The sequence below is a fragment of the Diadema antillarum genome, unplaced genomic scaffold, assembly GCF_040938485.1.
Source record: "Diadema antillarum isolate AM-2024a unplaced genomic scaffold, OU_Dant_1.0 seq00000633_RagTag, whole genome shotgun sequence".
Taxonomy (NCBI): Eukaryota; Metazoa; Echinodermata; class Echinoidea; order Diadematoida; family Diadematidae; genus Diadema; species Diadema antillarum.
Genome location: NW_027271550.1, coordinates 2,582,687 through 2,595,049, shown reverse-complemented (window position 1 = coordinate 2,595,049; position 12,363 = coordinate 2,582,687). Strand labels below are relative to the sequence as shown.

At 39.8% G+C, this 12,363-nt stretch overlaps 1 protein-coding gene across 1 annotated transcript in view; it reads left to right on the top strand.

The window, feature by feature from the left end:
* The window catches only part of LOC139736174 (C-Maf-inducing protein-like), a 100,330-nt gene extending 87,967 nt beyond the window's left edge, over positions 1 to 12,363 (top strand). Inside the window, exons 12-17 of the mRNA XM_071646908.1 lie at positions 350 to 457; positions 1,980 to 2,096; positions 4,147 to 4,287; positions 5,625 to 5,819; positions 8,767 to 8,943; positions 9,578 to 12,363. Of these exons, the coding sequence (XP_071503009.1) occupies positions 350 to 457; positions 1,980 to 2,096; positions 4,147 to 4,287; positions 5,625 to 5,819; positions 8,767 to 8,943; positions 9,578 to 9,628 (789 nt within the window). The 3' untranslated portion in view covers positions 9,629 to 12,363. The remainder of the gene's footprint in view (positions 1 to 349; positions 458 to 1,979; positions 2,097 to 4,146; positions 4,288 to 5,624; positions 5,820 to 8,766; positions 8,944 to 9,577) is intronic.

The window sequence follows — 12,363 nt, the reverse complement described above, 5'->3', positions numbered from 1 at the left end:
CTATTAGGAGAATCATGCTTTATGGCGGAGGCATACCACTCGCCATAGCGACATTTCTAGTTGTAAGATACCTTTACTATGATTTATGTTATATGATTTGATTTGTTTTGAATATGTGATTCACTGTGTTAGTTTTTATTATATATTTAAATCACTCAGTACCTATAATGCTTTGCAACTATCATGTATGTTCATCTTGTGCTTTTGATAGTTTTGTGAATGCAAGGTATTGTTGGTGGTATTTTTTACCATTTTAGTAGGCCATCTTGAATAAAGAAACTGAAATAGGTTATAGATTATTGTTAAAGAAGAATGCTAACGTGAGCGATGTTGTGATTTGCCCATGAAGGTTCATACTGCAGTGTGTGGTGTACGTGACGGAAAGGCCGGATGGTTGGACCTCTACTGTCCCTCAGGACCAGCGTGTGATGACGAAGGTCGACTCTTTTCCCTCATGGTGAGTAGTCGGTTCGACCAACATACATGGTCACGCACTAGTCAATAAATGTTGTAAATCAGTGTGCGATGACCATGTACTTTTCATAGATGCCATATAGTGAGCTCCTTGAAGAAGCATCAGTAAATAAACTGTGAAAATGCTGCAAGCACACACAAAAGCTGCAGCCAGAGTAGCCTGAAGTGACAATAGCAATCGAACGTTTAGCCTCTTCTAATTTTATGAAAGCCCATAGCCGTAAGCTAGAGAGAGCGAGCTCCATCATTATGTGGTAAACGTTTTTAAATGCTGATGCCGGAGTATAGGCTTGTACGTTTGTCCCACGCAGCTGCATGAGGGTTCATTGTCACGTGCACTAGTTTTGTCAATGATCACGCCAGACTACCATCAACTTTCTTTGTGGTAACACTGCGACAGAATAGATCTCAGCAATTTCTTTGCACTAGAAAGAGTGAAATGTGGCACTATATGTATTAGTAGACGATTACTGTCGCCTTGACTCAGCCACTTTGGAAATATCCGATTACGGACATCTCATATAGGGATGCATAATTTAATGAGAGTCACGATCTGTGGTTTATATACATTGGCATGAGATTTGTGTATAATATATCGTGCTAGATTTCATAGGAATAGAAATGTCCAAGTGTCAGCTACATTATTTACAAAACAAATCCCATTTTGATCAAGGGTGCAGTTGCATTTGAAACAGCCACTTTTGCAGTACATTGAAAAAGCAGATGTGGAGCAAGTCAGATGATTTTCGTCTGGTTTGTAAATCAGAAAAGTTTAATTCAAACTTATTCTACCGCTTCACTGCAGTGCCTTTCAGTAGTTTAAAGGTAAAATTTAGTTTCAATATGACTGCAGAAACTGTCAGTTTTGTTGCTCTGAAATGAAGACATATGTGTAAAAAAAATGAGGGAAATAATGCTGTGATCACTGTATTTCAATTTCAGAGTAATCCTGATTGTGGTTGCTTCATGATGTTTTCTAATCAATTGCATTGTTTATTGCATATCAGACCATAATAGTATCCATTGTGTGGGAAAGAATCAGGTGTAGATTGTTAGTTGCGTGTGTATCAGTACTACTATTGCTAGGGCACATTTCGATCATCACACACAATAGTGATATTCTACCTACCCACTACTCAACTTGAGGGGTGCTTCAGGGATGAAAATTGAATGTACTGACTATTAGTGTTTCACACTCTTGATCTGAAAACACTCCCAGAGCAACTCATTTTCCTGGCAAATCGTGTCAGCCAGACAAGTTTCATGGTTGAGCCTATTCAATATAGTGCAAGTGAATTCCAAATGGTGGACAATCAATTGTGAGCCCTGCTGAGAACCTTGAATTAGCTCAAACACCGTTGAAATTAGGAAGATGGATATGTCTTCATCAGCTCCTTTGATTTATGATGATGTCTGTGTGGTCTAACTCTTTCTTTCTTTCTTTTTGTATGTTCCTCCTTTCTTACTCCTCCGCCCATCCCTCCTCCCATCCCTCCTCCCATCAGCTCCAGAAGCTGATATCGTGCTGCTGTCGAAGACGGAGGTTTCTGCTCTCCGTGGCCCCTCGCCTCTACGAGCCGGTCCTCCTCCTGGCGCTCAACGGCAACATCACCTGCACAGAGGTACAATCCCTAAGTGCTGTCCTGGGGGGGTTGGGGCAAGTCAGGCGGGGTCAGGGCAAGTCGGGTGGAGTCAGGTCGGGTTATCCTCCACCGCTGTTGGGGGGGGGGGGGGGGGGGCAAGTCGGGCGGGGTTAGGTCGGGTAATCCTCCTCTGCTGTGGGGGAGGGGCAAGTCGGGTGGGGTCAGGTCGGGTTATCCTCCACCACTGTAAGGGGGGGGGGGGGCACCATGTCGGACACGGTCAGGTCGGGTTATCCTCCTCTGCTGTAGGGGGGTGGGGCAAGTCGGACAGGGTCAGGTGGGCCTTATCCTCCACTGCTGTAGGGTCGGTGACTGGTGTGGGAAGATGAAGCAGTGTAGTCTTGTCTCTTGTTTGCCCATGTACAGGATCTTGTGAGATGATGAAATCTCACCTTAATTGCCACATATGATTTAGAGAGGGGGAAAAAAAGTCACTAAGTATTAATATTCCCTTACCCATTGTCATTGGGCAAAATATTGGGGGAAAAAAGCTAGAAATAGAGTGATGTTGTGGTTTTAGTTTCAGTTTCTGTTTGTTTCATACTTCTCACATCAGGTTACAAAAAAAAAAAAATAGCACAAATTCTTGTATTTTGTCAATAGTAAACAAACAAAAGAATATACTGTAAAAGTGTAAATTTTCTTGGTGTTAAATTTTCGTGCATTTCGCGCAACCAGAAACAAGCGCGAAAATAAAAGCATGCAAATATTTTTGCTTGCAATATGTTCCTGTGCATGATGTCTTGATTCCACGGAATTAAAAACATGCGAAACTCTTCTTACTCGGCCAAGCACGAAAAATAAGTCACTCGAAAATATCCGCTTTTACAGTACAAGTATACACAGTAATTACGATGATAGCTGGTCGAAATCGAAATTACGGTTCAGGTTGTCTAAGGAGAAGGATGACGTGACCTACTTAGAGTTTCAAGTTTCAAGTTATTTCACATCTTTAAAAAAAATAAGCATCGAAAAAAATACAGCATATAAATGACATATCATATGTCACGTTAGAATCATAACTAAAATTATACAATTCAAAATATTATGACACAAAATAGATGGAAGTAAGGTCAGATGACATCATAACACCTGACACAAGAAAGCACAGCAGATGTGGGGGATTAGCAAAAGCCATTGACATATTAAGGTGAATCCCCTTTATTTCACATTATTTCTCATTACATTTGCCACAAACATAAACAAAAACAAACATGCGAAAGAGGAACAACAACAAACAAAACATGATCAAACAACAGGCAGTCAATGAAACTTACATATAATCTTACAGTATATTGAAAATGATTCTTTCCGTGATAGATAAAAGGAAGTATGCGATGAAAATATCTTAGTGTGAATGCATGTGCCATTACATTTAGTTTGAAAGTATCACAATCTGTTTACTGGACGACATTAATACTGTGTCCAAATTCATTCTTTCACATTTTCTCTTTCCTTGTCTGCATCTATTTCCTTATGTGTTTCATTCTGTCATAAAACAATTAGTCAACTGTAAAACCAGACATATTTGCAAGAATGAAATTTCACAAATTTTGGAAGGAGCCAAGATTAGTGAAAATAGAATGCACACAAAAGTTTGTCATTACAATGCATTGAATGCCAGTGACAGTACACAAAAGTTTTATGTCACAAATGTTTGTGGTTTTACAGTAATTGATTACATAATTTTATCTATTGAGTAATTATTTCACTTGTATATTGACATATTCATGAACTACAATTTTTCTCTGTCTGTCTATGTATCTAGTAGTTCTGTACCCTTCATAGAATATCAATGTATTTAAAGCAAAATTAAAATCACATCTTGTAAGTTTTGCATTTAGGTAGTTTTGTTTTATATTGATGTTTGTTGTTATGCATTGTTCCCTATTTGCATAATTTTCCATTTTCTTTTCTTTTAAGTGTTTGGAGCACTCTTGTGGATATAGCACTAAATAAGTAAAGCATTACTATTATCATCATTATTATCATATGAGTAAAGAATTTTGACTCCCCTCAACCCACCCAGATGCTGTGTCTGATGCTGGAGCTGGATGTGTTGGAGTCTGAGGAGCAGGAGATGCAGGTTATCCAGGCCCTGAAGAGCATGGATGAGGGGCAGATCATGTACGACGCCCTGTGTGAGAGGCAGCTTGCTCTCCGTCAACTGGTGAGATGGTGTACACATACATAAATACTCTTGTCGCATGTGATTGGTCCTGTGGTAGGAGTTTTCATGTCCCTTCCCCACCCTCCTCCTTCCTTTTCTGACTGGTGTCAGAGGGGGTCCCAATTCGGTTCCAGGACATATGTTCCTGCGACAATTGCTCCCATGAAATATTTAGATGCTAAGCCAAACATAAATTCTACCGTCAAACATAGCCCCAACCCTAACCCTAATCCTCACATCAAACTAAACCTAAACTCTTACTCTAATCCTAAGTCCTTGGAGAAAATAAGACTGCAGCAAATGTCGCAGGAGCAACTGTTGCGTCATCCCCAAAACACACATGTGTGCCTCAGAAAGTGGAGATCCTGATTGTGAGAGAGTCACAACCCACACACGTGAAAGATCCAGCTTCATTCATTCATGGCAAAGAGCAGGGTGCATAAAACGCTGAAGTAGTCCACCCAAAGCACACACAATTCATACACCTAATCTCCATGGAAGACTAGCAGCGCTATGATAGTGCAGCTGAATACAGGCTATCCAGCCATGTTATCTTGTACAGATGGGAAATAAAAACACAAACAAATAAACAAACAACAGACAAACACACAAGAGCTGCCAGGTCTTCTATAAGCCCTGCAAAGAGAAAATGCTAAAGCCTCTTTTATTGAGAAATAATTTTTTCCTGTTGAGAAGAATGCAACAAACTCATGAGTGCCTTTCCCTGATAGCTAATGCTCTTTAAATCCTCCCTGGTTTTCATGTCTGAATGTTTGTAGCCCTTCCAGCTCATACACATGTATAGAGAATGACCAGTGGTGGAGGGATCAAACGAAATGATCCATTCCACTTGTTTGAAATGACATTGTGTGGGAGGTTATAAATCTGTGAATGTATTCCAAACAACAATGGTCATTATTTGTTAGATTACATTGATTTGTTCCTTTCGAATAGGGCATACTCTCACCTTGATTGAATAGTAACGCAATTTCAAATTGTTCAGTCGGGTGATGTCATATTGAAGGTCAATGCAATACATTCCATATACTAATACTAGTATCTTGAAAAGTGTGTGGATGGAGAGTTAGAGACCAAAAGAATGAGAAAAAGACACACCAACTGACACCTTCATGCACAGATACAGACAGAGAAGAGGGTACACATTCAATCCCTATGCATTCTGTCTCATAATCCCCCACAATCCGTACAATTCATGCATTCCACCATATTGCAAGAGAATCTCTTTGTGATGAGCGTGCGTTCACATCAGCACAAACCTTCATCACAACTTTGCCTTTGTCTCTTCCTACCCCCCCCCCCCCCCAACCACCACACAGCAAGAGAAGGGCGGTCCCAAGACCCTGTCCCTGCCGTCCAAGTCGACCGACGTGGACGTGGCCAAGCTGTTCAGCGCTGGTCCCCTGGGCAATCTGGAGAGCCTTAACCTGGCCTTCACCCATGTGACCAGCGGCTGCGCCGAGACCCTCATCAAGCTACCCAACCTCAAGCAACTCAATCTGTGGTCCACGCAGGTGAGAGAATGTGGCTCAGTCTAGATGTCTATACAGATACGATAATTTCACATTTGTCTTTGGTTTTTAAATGCTGGACCCAACTGTGGGAGAATTTATGTTGTAAACCCTCATCTAGTGTGACAGCTCTTACTGTAAAACGTGATATATTCGTGGCATGAATTTTTTGCGAATTGGAGCCGACAGCCTTTTTTGCGGCATGAAATTTTCGTGAACTGCCATTGGCATTCAATGCATATAGTGTAGACAAGAACTTTCACGTGCATTTAATTTCGCGAATCTTGGCACTCGCGAAATTCGCGAAATTAAAATGCACGCGAAAATTCCTTGTTTTACAGTATATGTGAGATGTAGTTATCGAAACATATTTCATGTTAGTAACTGCACAGTCTTTGCATTGTATTTAATGAAACGCAACTGCTACTACTACAAGTACTCCTGCTACTGTTACTTCCACTACTGCTACTGTTATTTCTACTACTACTGCTGCTGCTACTACTACTACTACTTGTACTACTGGTACCACTACTACTACTACTACTACTACTACTACTACTACTACTACTACTACTACTACTACTACTACTACTACTACTACTACTACTACTACTACTACTACTACTACTACTACTACTACTACTACTACTACTACTACTACTACTACTACTACTACTACTACTACCATGTCTACCATGTCTACTACTATTTCAGAGCATATTTAACTCTATTCTTTTGTGAGGTGTGTCTGAATTATCATCATAATAGTTAAATTTGGTTTCACCTGTAAAGTGTGTCCATGTTTATAGTGGGTCCTCCTGGTGGTATTATCTCTGCCAAGGATGTTATATTTTTGCTCGTTTGTTTGTTTGTCTGTGTGTCTCTGTTCAAAAGAACTCAAAAAGTTTTTTCATGGATTTGGATGGAACTTACAGGAAAAGTTGAGAATGACATAAGGAGCAGATGATTGATTTTTGGTGGTGATCTGGGAATTTTTATAGATTTTATGAAGTATTTTTGATATTTTGGCAAGTAGGGTGAATGAACCTGGGAGTTTAAGCTGCACCTAGTTGAGGTTTGCACTACGCACACTAAAGTGCGCTCTCTGCTCTGGCGAGGTGCCGCACGGCTGAAGGCTGATTACGTATACGAAAGACTTCTATATTGAGAAATTGGGCAATTTTCAACATACATGTATGAGTGAAAATCACTGATCTCCATGGAAGAACAAAATCCGTGGTGGAAATGAGCTGCTTGGCGGAGGTCTGCACTCTCAGAGCACTTCTCTAGTTTTACTAGATGTTAAAGATAGAAATGCCTATGCTGATAAAGTAGCTTGCTTTGTTCATGCTCTAGATTGTTTGGAAAGACTTGAGGCTGTTTTCCACAAATATTGAAACTGTTAAATGCGGAGATTCTGTGAAGTATTCCTGTCCCAATGCCATTACACACAGCAAATCTTGTGAGCCATTTTTAATTCCAAGGTGTTCAAATATGTATATACCTTTGCCTCCAAGGACGTCAGATGCATTATTTATTCATGTGTGTGTGGTCTGTAAACAGCTGAAAAGTTTCAACTACAATATATGTATATTTTTTTCTTCTTTTTTTTTTACGCTGGTAAAACTGCTCACAACAACCCCTCCATCAATATGAGGGTGGAGCTTTTTAGGCTTTGTACCTCACCTGAGCCAAACCTCAAGTGAATTTTCACGATTATTCATTGTCTGTCGTGCATAAACTTTTTTACATTACCATCATCTTCTTCTTGGAAACCCCATGGCAGATTTTCACCAAACATGGCAGGTAGCACTCCTGTAGGGGGATAAGATCTATATTTGTTTACCACCCATTATTATAAAGAGTCTTAGAAATCTTCTTTTCTGAAACCAGACATGATAGAGCTATGTTAGTGGAATAGATTAGTACATTATTTGGTAACTGTGACGGTAGTTTCAAGTTTGTGCAGGGCAGATCTGGGGATAGGCTGGTGGGATGGGGGGGGGGGGGGGGGGAGGCAAGTCTTCAGCCCAATTGTAGGAAACTTTATGCTATCCACATCCAGTATGGCAGCTCACACGAGAAACAGTTATCAAAACATATTCCAAGGCCCTAACTTTGCATAATTTTAACAAAATAACTTCTGCTGCTGCTGCTACTACTGCTTCTACTACTACCACTACTACAAATACCACCACTACTACTCCACACCACTACTACACCACTGCTACTTCTCCTTTTACCATGGCTACCACTTCTTCCAGTGCAATGTACTGCTACTATTTCAGAGCCTGTTTAAGTTTGTCTGTCGTGAGGTTTGTCTTAATTATCAATGTATAGTTAAATCTCCTTTCACCTTTAAGTCTATGCGCATTTAATGCTGGTTCTTCAGGTGTTATATTACTGGATGATAAACAGAGAAGTGACTGTGCTAATAAAGTAGATAAATAATAGACATAATATAATGAATAAATAAAGTAGCTTGTTTTGTTGATGCCTGTAGAATGTGTGGAAAGACTTTAGGCTATTTTCCACAAATTTGAAACTAATTCATGTGTAGATTCTGCCAAGTGTGCCTGTCCAAATGCTTTCACACACAACAAATATTTGGGATGGCCTTTGTTTGCTGTTCATGCAATTGCATTTGGTGTTGTGCATCGCATAGTGTACTATTCTTTGAGCTATTTTTAAATGCTAAAGTGTTTAAATATTTACACCTCTGCACCTAAGGACGTCAGATGCATTATTTATTTATGCAGTACCGCTTGATCTGTAAACACTGGGAAAGTTTCAAGTGGAAGTAATTTTTCAACTGCTGTGGAATATGTCACTTGGCAAAAACAAAAACAAAGCACTACAATATGAGAGGAAAGCATTTCCTTTCTTCGCTTTTTTAGAGGAGGAAAAAAAAGATATACTTAAAGAAAGAATTTTTTTTTCTTACATGCAGTTTGGCGACTGTGGACTGGAACTCATCACGGAACACATGCACGAACTGGAGAGTCTGAATCTTTGTGAAACTCAGGTCACCGACGACGGACTGCGCTGTCTGGTCGACCTCAAGAAACTCCACCATCTGAATCTCAACAGCACCCCTCTCACCACCAGGACCTTTAGGTTACTCACTGTGAGTGTCTTTTTTTTTTGCTCTCATCCCTCTTTCTCTTTCTCTGTCTATTTGTCTGTCTGTTTGTCTGTCTCCTTCTCTCCTCTGTCCCAGTCATACTGTGTCTTTGATGCTCATTCGATAATGAATAATGTGTGAGGGGGGACACCAGTATACAGATAGACTGGTGTGAGAGGGAACATATAGAATGATCCATCCAAAAGGGTTTGGAGTGCTACTATCAAAGGGAGGTGTCAAGTCTTTAGATGAAGTTGAGTGACTTGGAGCCTCCCCCAAGAGACCAGATCAGCATGTACTGGAAATGAGGAAATTGTCGGGTACATTAATTTTCACGCTTCTTTAAGCTAGCATGAATTCTCATAATAATTGTAAGAAGAATCATACAATTTTATGAACAAAAAAAGTGTTTGCATCTTGTAATGGCCTAACTTTTCAATTTTGTAAGAAAGAACTGCAAATTAGCTCACTAACATTTTTCATGTACTTTAATCCTCACACATTTTAGAGGAGTGCTATCAAGAAACCCTGTTGCCCTCCTCCTATTTAACCAAAATCCCTCTCAACTGTGAAGATAAATGTCTCATGCTAATCTGTTTTTCCCCCCTCTCCTTGATACCTCGTTCTGTTCTCTCAGGGGAATCTGCCCGAACTGAAAACAATGGACACGAGGTACACGGATGCCTGAAGGAGTTTGACGAAAGAAGGAAGAGCTGAGACGTTCATCTTTTCTTTCAGACAAAAGTTTGTGCTTTACCCCAAGAAGCATCAGGGAAACAACAACAACAACAACAAACAGACTTCAAAACCGGCAGACAGACCGCGTGTAAAAATTGAAAGTGACCCACAAGGAAGAGAATTTACTATGCGATGAATCATGGAGAGGCTTTAACTTTCACAGCAGCATCTACCAAAGGTGGAAAACTTTATTGATGTGAAGACTTGAAAAGAAAGAGAAGAGAAAAGGAAGAAAAGAAAAGGAAAAAAAAACAACAACTCCAAACAAGTTGAGTGAGTGGCATGTATGTAAAATGATTGAAATTTGTGTTGATGCACTTCAGCCTTTGTGACTGTAGGAGATGCGTCGGCAGTGTTTAAGTGGTTTTCGCATGTCTCTCATTCCGTGTCATAGTTTGAATTATTTGTGGAAGCACTAACATGCGATGCACAGACCAGCAGCGTAAGGTTGTGATGTGGCATTCGTGTTACTAGATAGGTCTCTTGGGATCTAGCGTGCTTAATGGAGTCTCGTGTCACCCGCGATGTTGTTGCCGCTCAAGTTCGTTGTGTGTCTTCTGACAGCCAAGGTTGTACTTTCATCGATGACAGATGAAGCTACTTTCAGACTCTGTAATTTCTTTCACACAGCACCTCGTATTTTCTAGTGTTGTTTCTTTGTGTTATGATATCTTTTTGTTTTTTAAATGTAAGGAAAAGCAAATGTATAACAGTTGTAAAATTGTTGGAAAATTATTAAAGAGATAGATTTGTTTTCTTTTTGAGTGGAGATGTTCATGTTATTTGTTGATACTTAGATCTCTGATAATTTCTTTCATTTGTTTGTTTTTTATTTCAAATGGAATACAGTTAGGCCAGAGTTGGGTGTGTTTTTTTTTCCAATGTATGATTTTCATGTGTCAAAAAATACATGCAAATAGGTCATCAAAGTTATTTATCACTGACTTTATCATGGCAACAATGACATAATTGTTATGAAAATTTCTCCAAAAAAAGAAAGAAAGAAAAAAGAAGATATACAGGTACATGTGTAATGATGTTTAACAAAAGTTATACCTCTATGAAATCATACTAAACTACATTTTGTGGCACAAGAAGGATAGATTTTGTATTTCTGCTTCCTTCTGCCAAGCGAACTGTAGTTTACAATAGGGCCAATCAAACCACAATTTTTTGAATACTGTAAAGTAGATCAGCACTGATTTATATAGCAATTGTATCAATTAAAACCAACCAACTCTTCCCTCTCCACCCCCCCCCCCCATGTGACATATTTACAATCCTTGGACAATGCCAATGGCCATGTGTGACTGTATGCGAGTCAAATGGATTTTCGCACTACCTCTAGAGGGCGAACTATATGATAGTGTCTCTGCGCACAAGGAGCTGCACATGTGCCCTAGTTAGTAATGCCGGACTTCGCTTCGTACGCGCAAGTAACATTTTTACAGGGCGTACTTGAACTTTTGAAATTTGATGCGGGTCCCCACTCCTCGGATTTGGCTGCTCCTTGGTTGCTCGTATGCTAGCATGCTAGCCTTGAGGGGTAAGCCTAGCACCTCGCATCTCTCTCTGCAATTTAATCGCAGAGCAATTACACAGGGCGTGTGGCGAGTAAGCAATCAAGTACCTGCTTATGATATGAGCTCTTTGATGCCAGTTGAATGTCACAACCATTGTTCCTATTATTCCATATGGTTGCAGCCAAACCTGTAGCTGTGTCTGCTACTTCAGTCAGTCAGTTTTGTGGAAATGACATTTTTGGTGTCAAACAAATGACAGCAGATGGATTTTTTGATGACTCAATTTTTTTTTTTTCGCAGGTTGCATTTCTATCCTTCATTTTCAGAATTTTCTCTCTTTTCTTTTTCCAAATCTATATTTGCTCATTTATGTAGTGCAATAACGATGGAAGATGTTTGTATGGAGTTTATGTAGAGTATATTATAGATATATATTTCTTACACAAAGCAGACCAAATCCCTGCTCCCAACATGCTTTACATATAGGAGAGAATCTGTGAGTGTGTCATTGAGGTGTGTGTAGATGAAATGCTAAATGTTATCACATGAAACCCTCTCGGGAGCGTTGTGTTAGCACCCAGTATTACAGTGGCTCTACGAGTTTCCAATTCAATCCCATTCCTTAAAATCTCTTTCTCTCTCTCTCTGAAGTTTGTTTATAAGGTCCAATGTATTTCAAGGCAGACCAACATTGTAACAACTACCATTAGAACGTTACTAACCTGTTTTGTCACAATATAAGCCTCCTTGAGAGCACTGAAGTGTTTGAATATTATGGCTGTAATTTCTGTCCTCTTCGTTACTGACAACACATTAGATTTCTAATTTTGTGCGTCTGTGTGTGTCTAGTATGGCATTCAAGGATACCTAGAAATTTGTCTTGATCTTATGACGGCTGTGGCATCATTTTTCATATCCATCACGTTAGATAATGTGTGATGGTATGTCACTAGACTTCACATACTTAATGAAAGTCATGTAAATGGCTCACAAACCTCGTCCATCAGGATTATTCTGGTATTAGCCTTCTTGTGAGACCCAAAGTCTGTTCTCCCCCAAAAGCCGAGCTGAGAAATGCCATGTTTGTGGCCTGCTAGTGCTCAAAGCAAAGAGCAAAATCAGAGCAAAATGATGTCACAATCATTTGACCAAGATGGGCCTG